Below are 17,598 nucleotides of genomic sequence, written 5' to 3'. Positions count from 1 at the left end.
GCTGCTGAAATGTTTCCATTTAAAGGGTTTTATCACTGGCACAGACTTATCCTAGAGTATACTGCATCAAAAACAAAGGCAAAGTTTAAAAGCAACAAGAAGTGGGACGACATATTGAATTCTGGGCCATGTGAAGCCATGAATTCTGACTCCAGTGCTTTGCCGGTTCTCCTCCTATTTAAGAAAAGAATACAAACATTCTCAAATGAAAATGGCTTATTTTTTTACCTGGAGATACAGCGCAGAACAGGCCCTTTTGGCCCACTGAGCTGCACCACCCAGTAACCCACCGATTTAACCCGAGCCTAATCATGGGGCAATTTACAATGACCAATTCACTGACCACTCAGTACTTGTATGGACTGTGAGAGGAAATTGGAGCACCCGGAGGAAAGCTACATGCTCAAGAAAGGAGACCCAAACTTCCTCCAGCCAGCGTCAGGAAATGAATTCTGAACTCAGATGCCATAGTGTTGCACTGACTGTGATGCTACCATAACACACTTCGTTTTTGCACTAACCACTAGGCTACTGTGCCTTATGTTTTCCTCAAAAGTACTTCAGTCTAATCAGAATCACTTTATTGCCAGTACACAAAACTCGCCAGAATTGATCGTGATTCGGTGCCAAGCATAAACACACGACAATACCATAACAGACAACACAGTAACAACTAACAAATTCCGGTCAAGATGGTGCCAGCGAACAACCATTCTTTGGGAACATCTTCCAGATGGCCAATGTCTTCAATTATTTCACTTCTTCTATGCCTTCTGCTTGTTCTCTTGTCCTGATTGTGTTTGGAGACTGAAGGAGCCTGTGATGTTCAGATTGGGAGTTTGACTGAGAGTTCTGGCACTCTGCTGCCCCTGGAGAGGACTGCGAGCACGGGCTGCCTCCAGCAGAAGAACAGGGACCATGGTTGCCTCCATTTCGAAGCCTTGGGGAAGCTTCAGGATGAATGAGGAGGAGGTCAGGACTAGCTCTCCACAGAGGCCACGGGTTGGCAGCATTTGGAAGGCTGCAGGTCAGTTGCGTGGCGGATGCTCTTCCTGGATGGACTGAGCTTGAGAGGCCACTCTCCTTGGTTCTGGTGGGAGGATGTTTTTGAAATTCTGAGACTTACGAGATTATCGGACTGTAGTTTATACGTCTTCTTTGTTTTCTCTCTTGGTGCCGATTGGTTTTTCGGGTTGGGTGCCTTCCTGTTTTTTCCTGTGTGGGCGATCTGTTGGCTTTTGTGTGTGGGAGAGGGGCTTGGGGGTTTGGTGTTGTTCTCTTTTGCAGGAGAGGGGGTTGGCGGTTTGGTGTCACGTTTTATCTGAGAGTGCAGGGTTTGGAGGTTTGCAGCTTTTGAAGTTCTGGCTGCATTTTTCCAAATGGGTGCTCTGCTGGGTTTAGTGTGGGGTGGGGGGGGGGAGTTGGTGTTTGGTATTCCAGCTGTCATTTTCCTTGTGGGCAATCATTTAGTTTTTTGGTGGGGAGGGGGCTTGGGGTTTGTGAGTTTTGCTTCCTTTTCCTTTTCACGTGGGGAGGGTGAGGGTGATGTCTTCTCTTTCTATGGATCCAGTGGTTTTTATAGCTATCGGGAGAAGGCGATTATTAAGAGTTGTATTGTACATGCATTTTCCAGAAAAAAATTACCTTTCAAGTTCCTATTAAATTTCTCTGTTCTCACCTTTAAGCCTTTGCCCTCTAGTACTTGATTCCCTGTCTCTGGGAAAATGACTGTCTACATTGACCTTACATAAGCCCCTCATTCTCCAGTGAAAAATAGACAGGATTATCTTCAGAAATGCCAGGAATAATGTGTCCATCTTTTTCATCTTCTCTGCTTCCTTGCTGTCAACATTATCTTCCTGTTGCTTTGTCCCAACATCAGTGCCAAAGTCTTCAAATACAGAGGGTTCAAATCAAGCATTCACTTCTCAAACTCAGCCAGTTATCTCCTTTTGAATCCTCTTCAAAACCAGCATCTTAATTCTTTAGATATGGGAATATTGTTATATTAACCACACAAAATGTTGTTATTGTCATTGAAGAGTTATAAGGAGTAGATAACTAGTCTACACAATGTTGTCTTTTTCAACAACATCAATATGAAGTTATATCCCTTCATGAAAACTCCTAGATTTAGACACAATGTTCTAATGTAGTGTATATGGATTGTAGTGTATATGGATTTCAGCAAGGCATTTGATAAGGTATCCCATGCAAAGCTTATTGAGAACGTAAAAGGCATGGGATCCAAGGGGACGTTGCTTTGTGGACCCAGAACTGGCTTGCCCACAGAAGGCAAAGAGTGGCTGTAGATGGGTCATATTCTGCATGGAGGCTGGTGACCAGTGGAGTGCCTCAGGGATCTGTTCTGGGATCCCTACTCTTTGTGATTTTTCTAAATGACCTGGATTGGGAAGTGGAAGGATGGGTTAGTAAATTTGCTGATGACACAAAGGTTGGAGGTGTTGTAGATAGTGTGGAGGGTTGCCAGAGGTTACAGCGGGACATTGATAGGACACAGAACTGGGCTGAGAAGTAGCAGATGGAGCTCAACCCAGGGAAGTGTGAACTGGTTCATTTTGGTAGGTCAAATATGATGGCAGAATATAGTATTAATGGTAAGACTCTTGACAGTGTGGAGGATCAGAGGGATCTTGGGGTCCAAGTCCATAGGGCACTCAAAGCAGCTGCGCAGGTTGACTCTGTGGTTAAAAAGGCATAAGGTGCATTGGCCTTTATTAATTGTGGGATTGAATTTAAGAGCCAAGAAGTAATGTTACAGCTATATAGGACCCTGGTCAGACCCCACTTGGAGTACTGTGCTCAGTTCTGTTCACCTCACTATAGGAAGGACGTGGAAACCATATAAAGGGTGCAGAGGAAATTTACAAGGATGTTGCCTGGATTGGGGAGCATGCCTTATGAGAACAGGTTGAGTGAGCTTGGCCCATTCTCCTTGGAGAGACGGAGGATGAGAGGTGACCTGATAGAGATGTATAAGATGTATAAGATGATGAGAGGCATTGATCATGTGGATGGTCAGAGGCTTTTCCCCAGGGCTGAAATAGCTAGCTTAAGAGGGCATAATTTTAAGGTGCTTGGAAGTAGGTACAGAGGAGTTGTCAGGGTAAGTTTTTTACGCAGGGAGTAGTGAGTGTGTGGAATGGGCCGTCACTGGCAGTGGTGGAGGGGGGAACGATAGGGTCTTTTAAGAGACTCCTGGATGGATGCATGGAGCTTAGAAAAATAAAGTGCTACGGGTAAGGCCTAGGTAGTTCTAAAATAGGGACATGTTCGGCACAGCTTTGTGGGCCAAAGGGCCTGTATTGTGCTATATATTTTCTATGTTTTTAATAATTTGATTGAGTACTTTATACTGTCTGTTGCATAACCCTGACTTATCTCTCCTAATGCAGTCACTTCCTCCACACTGCAACTGAGGCCACAATGTACTGGGCTCGCCCTGACCTGTGACCTCTGACACACAACTCACTGACTGCCTCTGAACAATTGCAAGCTCCACCACCATTTGAGCCACTCCCCAAAGTCCTTCAATTTAAGTTCCTCTCCTTAATCCCTAAGCACATTTTCCCTTCAATTCCACAAACCTGGTCCCAGATAAGAATCATAGAGTCATAGAGCTATAGCAAAGTGTAGCATAGAAACAAGCCTTTTAGCCCATCTAGTCTGTCTTGAACTTTTTTCCTATTTTTCTCAGAATGATCTGTAGTAGCACAGTTCACAAAAAGTTATTCCTAAGATAACGTCAACTAGAGACAGAGAATTATAAATCATGGAAACAGACCATTTGGACCAACACAACAATGCCAGATAAGGTGCCCATCTGAGATAATAACATTTGCTTGTGCTTGAGTTGTATTTCTCCAAATCTTACCTTAATATTTTATTAGCAAACTGTCTTTTAAATGTCATTATTGTGCCTGTTTTAACTACTTTGTCTGGAAGCTCATTCCATATATGCACGACCTTCTATATGAAGAAGTTACCCTTTCTGGCCCCTTTTAAATCTTTCCCCTCTCACCTTAAACTTATGCCCTCTAAACTTTTGGTTCCCTTTTCTTTGGAAAAAGACTGTGTGCTCTCACACTCTACACCCCCAATTTGGTCAAGTTCAATGACGTGTGCTATTAAACATCCAAGTACCGATGAAACAGACTTTGGCATGCTGCACAACGATTTATTAATAAACCAACTGAGCTTATGAAATTAGATCTGCTTTGCTACCTTCCTTACCAGTAAAGACTGATTTAGTAAAGACCAATAGTCAAACAACCCTGCGGCATTCTACTCTGGCATTCGGTGTGCCTTTAATTGGAAGGTTAAAATATATTATGTGATACTGCTTTTATCTTTGAAAGCTTTCTTCATGATTATGTCTCAGTTACATTAATCAAAAGATAATCTGTATTTGCTTTTCACAGCTACTCATAGTGTTATCTTTGCACCACAATTCTCAAAAAAAGAAATCTGTAGCTCAGGGAAGTTGTGAAATGAGGAAGTTAATAATGAGTGAGTTAATGCATGACATAATTCAAAGGAAAGCGGGTTACTGCATATTTTATTTAAACCACTGGCACTTAAAGTTTGTCTCTATTCATTCAAGAGTTTTGCATATCACTAGGAAGACTTTTATTTCATCAATTACACTGGACACCTAAGATCTGGCTTCCTGAATTCTATGGACTTAGGCTGCTGATAATGAAAATCACCATGAAATTTCTCTATCACACACCTTTTTTTTTATCTCGCCTACATTTGTTATTTCAATTCATAATTCAGGTCAGAATAACTGTTGCCAAGATTAAGGTCCAGAAATCCAACAGGTCATCAATGACAGGCAATTCGAAGTAAATCTAGTAGGACAGGAGAAATTCACATCGACTGCATTCAAGAATGTTGCTGAAAGTTTACATTTCAGCTACAAAGCACCAAACTCTGTGCAGCTGCTTGACAAAATGCTTCAAGTATATGAAACCAAGAAGTGCAACATGTCACTGAAGATTCATTTTCTGCATTCTCATTCAGACATCTTCCCTGCAAATCCTGATGCTGTCAGTAATGAGGATGGTGAAAGGCTTCACCAGGACATTGCAGTCATGGAGAAACAGTATTAAACAACTGGAATCCATCAATGCTGGCTGATTATTGTTGGACACTGAAGTGAGAAGCCTCAGACACCGAGTTACAAATAAAAATCAGCAAAAAATTTTTAGCTTAATTGAGCTATTGCAAAGTGTCAGCACCGTTATGCAATTAAACGTGCTGTATTCAATAGAAGTTAATTTCGTGTTTCTCCAAATTCCTATGTGATACAAGTCATCTGAAATTATATTTGTGTTCAGTTTCAAGTGCTCTATCATAAACAAATGAAATTCTGAGGAAGCAATACTTTTGAAAAAACTTTTTGTCCAGTGTTATTGAAGGGAGTGTTTTGTGGCACCATTTCAGAGGGTAGTTGCTGCCTACTTCCATCAGTTTAAATGTGCAAGTTTAAAAACAGTATAATGTAAAAGGAACAATGGGGTGGAATAAAAACCTTCAGCCAACTTCATCTTTCATTAGCAAAAGATAACTCTAATCTTTAGTAATAAAACAGTTTGACTTATCAAGACAGGATTAAATTCTCAGAGCCAGAGACAGTCAAAGAATAGCCAACAAGTATGGTAGTGTGACCAAAACTAAAATGCCTTCTTAGGAAACAATCCAAGCCATACTTTCAAAGGAAGTACCACGCAACTGTATTTTTATAATGGTGATTACCTGCAGGAACAAAAGCAGTATCTTAATTTATTCTGCAGGATATATTTCTTTGTTCAGGCCAAGTGTTAGAACAATGTGTCACTAGAGATAGCATCACAAATATGTAAAATATAACAGCTGCCAAAAGAACAGAAGCAAGGCTATCACAGCTGGGATAAATCTAACTGTAGCTTGTCTGTATGTCCAATAGTTGGCTAGAAGCTAATTTATCTGGCATTTTGGTATTGTTCCTGACTCATTTAGCCCCTTGTATCTTTTATTGCAGAGAAGCCTTGTAAAGTTATTATGTCTGATTATAGCTGGTTGTCAATAGAGAAGTGTTGGAGTGGAATGGTTTTTTCAGCTGTGCCAAAGTTTGCAGACAGGTTATGAAAACAGAGGATAGATAGATTACCTCTTTCACTGTCACAGCAGATGTAAATTGCAGATCATTTAATGAGTGAAGACAAATTTAGAAAAATTCTTCACTATACCTCTCAATAAATTAAGTCTGATGCTTTTGCAAGGTAAAAAAAATGCTATGTATAGGCAGCCCCTCCCCCCCAGATTACAAACATCCAAGGTATGTACAGTCAATGCATACAAATGAGCATTAGGAGTAAAGTTATAGACTTTATGACTGCTGTGGGGCTGGTAGATATCTTCTGCCTGCTGGCAATTTCCATGATGGCCACATTTCTGAGGTAAACTGTTTGTGTTATGCACAGTTCAAATGATCGGAAGCCTGGGGACAACTTATGTAATGATTAATGCTGTCCCCTGCATATTTCCTGGAATTTTTGCACAGTGACAATCACGTCATTAATTCTAGCCTCCCAAGCAACATCGACGCACTGCAATTCAACTACTCCTGAAACAGGTCTACAGCCAATGCTATCTGCCTGACCCAGAGAGTCATCTCTGGGTCAGCTGGACTGTCATTATTTTAGACTATCTTTATTGACAACAGCTACACCTTCAATGCTATAAATCCAAGCTCTCATTTTAGACTTGCTAAACCCAGGATTCAACACCTCCCTTTACAACTGGATCTTTGAGTAATTGTGACTAATGGACTGCAAACAGCAAGAATAGGTATCAACATTGCCACTAAAATTATTCTCAACACTGGTGCCCACCAGGCTTCATCCTCAACCCCCTACTCTACTCCCTTTACATTCATGACTGCACAGAATAACTCTGCTCTGACTCCATTCACAAGTTTTCAGATAGCATCCACTATAGTGGGCCATATCTCAGATAATGATAAGTTAGGCTACTGGAAGGAGACAGAGATCTTAGTAACGTGATATCATGACAACAACCTTTCCCTCAGTGACAGCAAGATAAAAGACCTGATCATTAACTTCAGGAAGTGGGGTAGTGTACATGCTCCTGCTTATGTACACCAGGGTTGTGGTAGTTCAGAGAGCTTCAATTCTCAAGTTCCTGGGGCTGAACACCATCAATATCCTGGTCTGGTCCAATTGCATGAAACCATGGCCAAGAGAGCTCATCAGCCACTTTCCACAGCTGAGTGCAATGTGGAAACCAGCCTCTTCTTCATGGACTCTCCCTACACTTCGCCCTGCCTTAGTAATGCAGCCAGCATAATTAAAGATCCTACCCATCCTATACATTCTCTCTTCTTCCTGCTCCTATCAGGCAGAAGATACAGAAGTCTGAAAGCATGTACCATCAAGCTCAAGGACAGTGTTGCTGAAGTGTTGCCATGAAATATTCACTTGACATTTTGGCAAAATGAAATATTGGTTATGAAAATATAAATATTTTGTCATTAAAAGGATCCACAAGAGTCAAGTTTCCCAACATGATTCATCAAATCTTTACAATGGTTTGTTTCTTTTCCAACCTTGGTAATTACTGTAAATCACTCGGAGAACCAACTTGTTTCTCATGGGGCTACAGGCAAGGGTTTTCACAGGATCAAAAAAAAAGTCTTCTTCTGTAGTTACCAGGGTTCCGAACACCTATGTCAATGTCACTGATAGATGGCTCTGCTTTGAAGTAATTGGTTCATTCACGAAACTCACGAACTGTCCTTAAGATGCAGCCGAGCTCAATGGAGGTGTCAAAAATCAGCTCATGAAATATAATTTCTCTTCTAATCTTCTCTTCTGGAAGACAAACTGCCTGCGTTCATTTTCTTTCAGCTGGCCTTCTCCTGTCCACCATACCTCACTGAGAGCAACAACGTCAACGTCTGAGATCCAGGACTATGAAAGCAGAATGATGGCCAGTTCTGCTCTTGTAGGGCTTCTCCATGAGGGTGTTGAAATTCCAGGTCCTAAAGTGAAGAATGGAGGATGATGTCTGTTGCTCTTGGCTACATAAAGGCTTTACAGGGAAAAGGTGTTATGCAATGTCAAGAGGGTTGGAGCTGAATGAAAACCAAGCTCTCCTGCACAATCATACACAGGCAGTGGAGACAAAAGAGACAGCAGATGCTGGAATCTGGGGCCATAAACAATCTTCTGAAGTAACTCAGTGGGTCAAGCAGCATTTAAGGGAGGACTGGAATTGTTGACATTTGGAGTTGAGTCCCTACATTGGAGCATAATCAGTTACATAAGGGTTCCAATCTTAAGAACCATCCATGAACTGAGTTTTCCACAAATCAATTTCCCCTAAGCAAGATATGTGTAGATATTACAATCTGATGTATGGATTTATAATGTATAATATTAATGATATTTTAATTTCCATTTAAAAAGGTTATCTATAATCATATAACTGAGTTTAGCAGATCTGGTACATCTGATTTCAGACTTAACTGATGTTCACAATGAGAAGTTCTGTAAGGATATTTTAATTGTTTTTTGATTTAGGATAAATTATTCTCTCATGAGATGGTAAGATTTTGATTTCTCTTGTTTTAATGAGCTAACAAAGATACGGGACCAATAGCCTCCTCAGATTTCTACAGACAGGATGACTGCTGTCTTTTCTTGGTTATAGGTAATTGATAAAAGAAGTAACCACTCAATATCCGGTTTGGAAGAAAAACAGTTTAGTTTCTTTGAGGTTACATTAATTTTATTTCTGAAGTGTCAGGCCTGAAGAGCCAGACACTTTGCAGTCTCCACCCACTCCTTTCCAAATTGTCACCTGCAGCCTATTTAAGCCCAGCTCGCAGCCACAGCTCTTGTTCACTCATCGAACCAGCCAGCCTCAACCAGTTGTTCCTATCCTTCTGTTACCTTTTTACCTGTGGTGTTCTCTCTTCTTTTGAGGCCCTTATGGCTAATTATTTTGCAATTTATTATAAAAATTGTAGATTACTGCTAAATTGTCTCTGCTGCACTCATTTTTGGGTCAGGCCACTTCTACATTTCCTAAAAGTAAAACTATAAAAGCATAAGATATAGGAGCAGAATTAGGCCCTTTGTTCCATTGAGGCTGCTCCGCCATTTCATCATGGCTGTTTCAATTTTCCTCTCAGCCCCAATCTCCTACCTTCTCCCCATATCCCTACATGCCCAGACCAATCAAGTATCTATTAATGTCTGCCTTAAATATACATAAAGACTTGGCCTCCACAGCTGCCTGTGGCAAAGAATTTCACAGATTCACCACTCTCTGGCTAAACAAATTCCTCCTCATCTCCATTCTAAAAGGACACCCCTCTATTCTAAGGTTGTCTCCTCTAATCTTAGACTCCCCCACCATAGGAAACATCCTCTCCACATCCACTCTATCAAGGCCTTTCACCATTTGATATGTTTAAATCAGGTGACCCGTCTTTCTTCTGAACTCTAGTGAATACAGGCCCAGACCCATCAGATGCTCTTCACATGACAAGCTATTCAATCCTGGAATCATTTTTTGTGAACCTCCTTTGGACCCTCTCCAGTTTCAGCACATCCTTTTTAAGATAAGGGGCCCAAAGCTGCTCACAATACTCCAAATGAGGTCTCATCAGTGTTCTATGAAGTTTCAAAATTATATTCTTGCTTTTATATTCTAGTTCTCTTGAAATGAATAATAACATTGCATTTTCACAGACTCAACCTGCAAATTAACATTTAGGGAATCCTACACAAGGACTCCCAAGTCCCTTTGCACCTCAGTTTTTTTGTATTTCTCTCCATTTAGAAAACAGTTAACCTTTTCATTTCTTTTACCAAAGTGTATGACCATACACTTCTTGAAACTGTATTACATCTTCTGTTTCTTTGCAGATTCTTCCAATCTAAGTCCTTCTGTAGCTCTCTAGTTGCTCAAAACTACCTGCCCTTCCACCTATCTTCATATCTTCTGCAAACTTTGCAGGAAAGCCATCAATTCCCTCATCCAAATCAGTGGCATATAATGTAAAAAAAATCGGTCCCAACACAGACCCCTGTGGAACACCACTAATCACTGGCAGCCAACCAGAAAAGACTCCCTTTATTCCCACTCTTTGCCTCCTGCCAATCAGCCTCTGCTTTATCCATGTTAGAATTTGGAAAGCAAGATTTTCCCCTGAGCAAACCATTTTATCGTCTGCCTCCAAATACCCTGAGACCTCATCCTTAATAATTGACTCCAACATCTTCCCAGCCATTTAGGTTAGACTAACTGGCCTATAGTTCCCTTTCTGGTGCCTCTCCTCCTTCTTGAAGAGTGGAATGCCATGTGCAATTTTCCAGATGTCTGGAACCATTCCAGAATCTAGTGATTCTTGAAAGATCATTACTAATGTTAGCCCAATCTCTTGAGCCACCTTTTTCAGAACGCTGAGGTGTACACCATCTGGTTCTGATAACTTAACTACATTCAGACCTGTCAGTTTCCCAAGAACCTTCTCTCTAGTTATGGTAACTTCACACTCTTCATGACCCCTGGCAGTTGAAAATTACACCATATTGCTGGTGTCTTCCAGCATGAAGAATGATACAAAATACTAGCTCTTCTGCCATTTCTTTGTCCCTCATTACTACCTCTTCAGCATCGTTTTCCAGCAGTCCAATATCCACTCTTGCTTCTCTTTTACACTTTATGTACCTGAAGAAACTTTTGGTATCCTCTTTAATATTATTAGTTAGCTTACTTTCATATTTCATCTTTACCTTCTTAATGACTTTTAATTTGCCTTCTGGTAGTTTCCCAATCCTCTAACTTCCCACAAAGTAATACTTACTTTTTTGACATGGGAGAATTTGCAAACAGCTGCATCTCTGCAAGTTAGGTCTTTATCACCCAGGGACTCAGCCATGTACACCCTTGCCCACTGGCCTCCTCCTCTGCCTTAGATCCTAATGACCCTTGAATTTCCTCATACCCAAAATCCTCTCCCTCAGTCCCCTTTACCCTTCACCTCCTACTTTCCATGAATCACATTTCCAACCATCATTCTCACTCTTTTCCAAAAAGAAATTGCCACAAATATGTTTCTATGAATTCTGCTTTAAATGAATAATAAGGAATTTCTTTAAATTTTCATGATATATTCAACAAGAAAGCTATAAAGTTATGATGTGCATTACTTTCAGCATATTAGATTCAACTAACTTGTAACTATAAAACATTGTCATTATTATCATCCTTATAACTCATGAGTAAGTACATAGGGCTTCTGCACCTAATCAGTCTTTCTCCTCCTTCTCTTGTGTTCTTCATTCTTATTCTGACCAAATGAATGCTTGAAACTTAAACACACAGAATGCACACAAATTGCTGGAGAAACTCAGCAGGCTAGGCAGCATCTATGGAAAAAAGTATGGTCGACATTTCAGCTGAGACCCTTCTTAGTGATTAAGTGCAGCTGTAAGCACTGTGACATTCTACTCACCATCTCTCACAGATTATTAGAATAGATACTCTTGTCTAGAGCATCTCTCTTCTGGTACTTGGCTTCCTTCCTAAACTGAATTCATATGTATTCACTAAAGTCTGTCAACTTGTATCAGGAGGAGCAGTAGAATTATCCTTGAGCATTTGGTTAGGAGTCATAGTCATGTGCACATCTATGTTCCCTATTAATAGATTTGAATGCTTAATTCTCAACCTTCTAACTATGGAGGGTGAAAAGTGTGTTGATCTCCATGTTACCCAAATATGGAAAAACAGAATGGCTCATGTGTTCACAATCCTGTCCCGATCAGTTCTCTGATCTTTTTGCACAGTTTTTTGTTTGTAGTAGTGGGAGTAAGACAGTTGGTGAGATTGTTCCTTCCTCAAATCCGATTTCTGTGGTATTCACTCTATTTGAGTAGATTTGAAGGTTTACTTCCAGGGAAATTTTCAACTTTTCTTCCTTCCAAAATCTTACCCTGCTCTTCCTGAAGTCAGATGTTCCGGTGAAAAAATGCTTGTAAAGAGGTATACCAGGCCACCTGGACAATAAGATTAGTGATTAAACTTTTTTCTGCTTACTTACTCCGATAAGCTGTCAGGCTTTGGCTTTTTCAGAAGCAGAATCATGTTTATTATCACTGTCTTATCTGACAGGAAATTTGTTGTTTAAGACTGAGGCAATGATAATAGACAATAGACCATTAGACAATAGTAGGCCAGTCGACCCCTCAAGCCAGCACCGCCATTCACTGTGATCATGGCTGATCATCCACAATCAGTACCCCGTTCCTGCCTTCTCCCCATATCCCTCGACTCCGCTATCTTTAAGAGCTCTGTCTAAATCTTTCTTGCCTGTATCCAGATAATTAGCCTCCACTGCCTTCTGAGGCAGAGCATTCCATAGATCCACAACTCAAAATCTGATTCTGGTAATCTGAGGTACCATGATTATTTCAAAGTACTTCATGCACATTATTTCAATTTTGCATAGTAGTTATGTAGGGGATCATTCGCGAGATAACACATTACATTTAGTTCCATGGACAACTCTGAGCATAATTTTTGGCAAATTGGTAAAAAAAAAGAGGCAGTTCATAAGCAGCAGTTTTGAGTTTGAGTATGGGATTGTGTACTATAATGCTTCCTAGATGTAAATAGCACAGATTCACTGGAAATTTAGGTATGGGATATAAATGTTTTGCTTTGGTAAAGATTGCTTAACTTTGGAAATGTTGTTATACTAAAAAACATACTAAGTTACACAACTGTATATGCAGACATGTTTTATAGCCAAGATGTAATTAAACTTTGCATATTTCTCTTATCAATGAACAAAATCAAAATCCTTTATGCTTAATATGGTACACAGAAGCCTAGAAATTGCACTTCAGGCATTTTTGTTGTATTATGTAAGCAACAGAGTGCCAAATCCCAAAGCAGCGTCTAAAAAAAAAATTAAAGTAAACCAAAAACACGTTAAAAAACAGCCATTTCCCATCCAGAAGTTACTATATGAAAAAGCAGGATCCAAACTATTTAAAAAGGCCAAAAACTCATCGACTTACAGGGATTTTGCTGCAATTAATCCCACAAGAAGGGGTACTACTCACCAAAAAGATAGCAGTAACACATATAATGGTGGCAAGAGCAAACAGACAGGCTGCAGAGAAGAGGAAGAGTACTCTAAAATTCACCTAACTCAACTTAGAAATGTTAACGAATGCCACAGACGTGAGGAGATGGGCCCGGTTTTACAGAGGTGGCCAGGGAGGTCTACCTCACTGCAGAATTTGAGTGAAGCAGTTGCTGTGATGTCCTATTTCAGTAACCTCTCAGAATCAGAACTCACAGCAAATTGGGAGACTTGACGTAGATATGCTTTGATTGATCCTATGCAATGAAGTTGATAATCAGGGTGATCTTGACCTCAAGGGGAACAGAAGACAGATAACTCTGCCATGTTTAATTTCGGAAACATTTGATTATGAAAGCATTGTTGTTCTTAAGAGAGATGTTGATGAGATCTGGTGCTTCTGAAGACTCTGCGGGAATTATGTTTCCTTCAAGGAACATGGGCATGTTTCCTGAGTAAGGTCCAAGCCAATTCTGTATTGCCAATGATCATTATTGCTTGTCTAATAATAAAGTAACCATTGGTGTGACTATTGAGGGTGCCATTCTATGAATATTCAAATAGTGAAAACACCAGCTGTGAATTTCAGTCTTTAAATCTTGAACATATTTGCAAACTAGTGTTATATACTCACAGTTGAGCTGAGAGTGAATATAAAATTGGAGTATTGCACACATCCAAAAAACACAATTTAGGATATTATAGCCTGAAAACAAATACATACTGAATGATGATATCATTGGCTGTGTGAATCAAGGTCATAAATTGTTCTTCACACAAGGGTTTGTAGTCCAGTAAGTAAACTAGCCAATTTTGTTATTGGTGTTGGTTCTTACATAAATTGGCCCAATCTCTGACTTCATGTATTAAACATCTTTCAAGCATTATTGCACAATAGGGATGAAGGAGTCTAATTCAAAGGCAAGTATCTTAATTTCCTAGCAAATTACTTTCCTTTTTTAAGATGCATTGTCTTCATTCAAATAACAATTACTCTCAAAGAATGTTCACTCTATTGAGAAGAATTGGTTCAAATCACTGATGGAAAAAGCTGCACTTACAGAAATGTACTAAATTTACATAGTTTGTATTTGCATTTTAACAACTCTCTTACCAAATAAAGTCACGGCAATGTGAACAGTATGTTGGCTGTCTAAGATAGGTGGCCATAAACTTGTGTCCATTGACCTGATGGACCCTCCGCCGTACAGCTCCTTGTCTCTTCCTGGGTCGCATCCGTTCTCTAAACACCCGTTCTTCATTCTCCTTTGGTGCTGCAGAGACCAAGGAAATACTTAATGAGTACAAACATGAATTATCAAGAAATACAGTACTGAAAGATTTAACACCAATTCAACATTTTCCTGACATAATCTTGCTTGAGACGTATATGCCATATTCAGACTATTTTGGCTTGGGTACTTTTTAGTGACTAGCATGTCCACAGACAGTGTCACTAGTCTCCTTATTATGTACTTAGAGCGCTATAAGAGTGGCAGGAACCTAAATGTGAAATTGTTTAATTGCAGCAGACGTTGACCAGCTTGACTAGAGGCTGTTACAGATGGGGACCAGAGAAAATATTATGGTTTATTATTGAGGCCATAGATAAAACACTGTGGTCTAGAGCTGACATGTTCATGGGTACCCCTCCCATTCATCCCCATCAATCCACATGGTCACCAAGTTAGCTCAACAAAGATGCTGAATCATTGTTTTCCATCTGTGATCAGGGTCATCAGTAAGAAAACTAAACCACTTTAAAATAGTGAAATATTAGAACATAGAAGCAAGTCCATTTCAACTCCGGCATGTCCTGTTTCGTTCAATGTGATTGTGTCTAATATTTCTCCTCAACGTCACTTTCCTTTACTAATTCCATGTCCATTGTCAAATCTGACCATGACCTCAGTGTACGCCTAATTCCTTTGCAATTATGACAAAACACACTGAAGTCCTGAGCCGAATATTTGTTTAAAATATTCTTCACTGATCCAAACTTCCTATTGAGATATTGTTTTTCTAGTGCCACAGTGTGGCAAGGTACAGTACTCATGATTCCTCAGATACTGATGTTCCTTATACAAATTCCAAGAACTCTTAGAAGAGGCACCCCCAACGAAGAAAGAAAGGATGCAAGTTAACACCATGCTAACTTGAGCAAACATTGATTCTAACTGTATAATGGCAAAGATTTTCAATTAGCCCATTTTGTTCAGAGCATCCACTAAAAGATGGGAGAGGTTATACTGCAAAATATTCGGGAAGGATCAATGGTATTAACATCATAACAAAGATGAAGAATAAAATAATGCAGCTCATACATTTACATGTCATAAAAACATTAGTACATTGGAGCAAGAGTAGGCCATCTGGTCCATCGAGCCCATTCTGCCATTCAATAAGATCATGGCTGATCTGACCATAGGCTCATCTCCACCTACCTGCCTTTTCCTCATAGACCTTAATTCAATATATGATCAGATGAAAAAAATTACAGGAATTGATTTTTTATCAGTTACATGATTGAAATAGTAGAGTGGGAATAATTTTTGCTACTAGCATATTGAAGCTTTTTGGTTTACTTTATAAATGCAAAAGTGCAGAACTCAGTATGTGTTTATCAGTAATCCAGTACATTCATCTCAGCACATTAAGCCCCCTTTTTGTCAGCAAAATTCATCATATGAGACAAATACACCTATCGGATGATATGCTCATGTTTAATGCTGATGAACAGAGACTAATTTCTCTCAAGTACAAATAACCTTTGAAGCACTAGTAATTAATAAACCTTACTTAATAGAATTTTCAGAAGATACTCTGTTTCTGAGCTTTACTTATAGAGATTTGGATTCTTGTAGTTCTCCTACTTAATCAGTTCTCTTACAATGCAACACGGACTCTGGAAGCTGTGCTGCACTGTACAAGAACCGATCAGGCAGAGAATCGACGAGAAAAAGCAAATGTCTTAATTTTAAATTTAGTTGTAAAACTGCAGCCTCAGATTGTTTCCCAAATTTTTTGATTTTTGAAAATTGACAAAAATCTACAAAACAGCCTTTTTCCACAAAACAAAGAAGTAGAACATGGAAATATATCAATTTAAAATTGCTCTTCACTCTGCCTAGATCACTGTTACACTGCATAGAACACAGCGTGACTTCAGGTGTAAATTAACTGTTAGAATAAGTCAGACACGGCACCGATGTGGTGATCTTAACTTATAGAAGCAGAATCAGAATTATCACTGACATACTGAATATCATGAAATTTGTTGATTTGTGGCAGTAGTATAATACAATACATATAAACATGACTATGAGAAATGTAAAAATAAATAAATTAGTGCAAAAAGAGAGCAAAATAGAAAGGTAGTGTTCATAGGCTGTTCAGAAATGTTAGCGGAATGATGATGGAAGAAGCAAGGACTCCTGTACCTCCTCCTTGATAAAGAAGATTGCATGCTTTGGGTGATGGAGGTCCTTAATGATGGATGCCACTTTTTGAACCATTACCTTTGGAAGATGCTCTCAATACTGGTGATACTATTGCCCATGATGGAGCTGTCTGAGTTTACAACCATCTGCAGCTATTTCTGATCCTGTGCATTGGCCTCTCCATATTAGACTGTTAGAATGCTCTGCACTGTACATATAAAGAAATTTGTTCGTTTCTTTGGTGACATACCAACTTTCTTCAAATTCCTAATAAAATATAGCCGCTAGCATGCCTTCTTTATAATTGCAACAACAGTGGGTTATTGGCGAATATATAGATGCTGTTTGAGCTATGCCTATTCACAAAGTCATGAGTGTACAGGGGGTAGAGCATCAAGCTAAGCACGCATACTTGAGGTGCACCTATTTCCAGGCGGCACTGGCTGTGGTCTGGTGAGGAAGTCGAACATCCAGTTGCAGAGGAAGATTCACAGGCCAAGGTTTTGAAGCTTATTGATTAGTATTGACGGGTTTATGGTGTTCAACACCGAGCTGTAATCAATAGATTGCTGTCTGACTTAGGCATTACTGTTGTCCAGATGGTTCAAGGCCAAGTGGAGAGCCAGTGAAATTGCATCCATTGTAAACCTATTGTACCAGTAGGTATGTTGCAGCAGGCCTAGATGCTTGCTCAGACGGGAGTCAATTTGAGCCATGTCCAGCCTCTCAAAGCAGTTCATCATAGTCTTTGAGGCAACTCACCTTGCCCTTCTTGGGCACCTGTTTGATTGATGCCCTTTTTTGAAGCAGGTGTGAACCTCCAACTGCAGCAGTGAGAGACTGAATTTGTCTTTGAACACTCCAGCCAGCTGGTTGGCCCAGGTTGTCAATGCCCTGCCAAGTACACCACCAGGGCCTGTCGCTGATATCACAGGATCGCCAGGTGCTGCAGGGATTCACACAGGT

The 17,598-nt window shown here is 39.9% G+C and overlaps 1 protein-coding gene across 4 annotated transcripts in view; it reads right to left on the bottom strand.

Moving 5' to 3' along the window:
* The window catches only part of prkcea (protein kinase C, epsilon a), a 616,772-nt gene that overhangs the window by 265,668 nt on the left and 333,506 nt on the right, over positions 1-17,598 (bottom strand). For all 4 annotated transcript variants that reach the window (XM_059985743.1, XM_059985740.1, XM_059985741.1 and 1 more), the window contains exon 3: positions 14,307-14,466. In XM_059985743.1, the coding sequence (XP_059841726.1) occupies positions 14,307-14,428 (122 nt within the window). In that variant the 5' untranslated portion in view covers positions 14,429-14,466. The remainder of the gene's footprint in view (positions 1-14,306; positions 14,467-17,598) is intronic.

The sequence above is a fragment of the Hypanus sabinus genome, chromosome 12, assembly GCF_030144855.1.
Source record: "Hypanus sabinus isolate sHypSab1 chromosome 12, sHypSab1.hap1, whole genome shotgun sequence".
Lineage (NCBI taxonomy): Eukaryota > Metazoa > Chordata > Chondrichthyes > Myliobatiformes > Dasyatidae > Hypanus > Hypanus sabinus.
The sequence above is the reverse complement of the archived record's forward strand: the minus strand, read 5'-3'. Positions and strand labels throughout refer to the sequence as shown.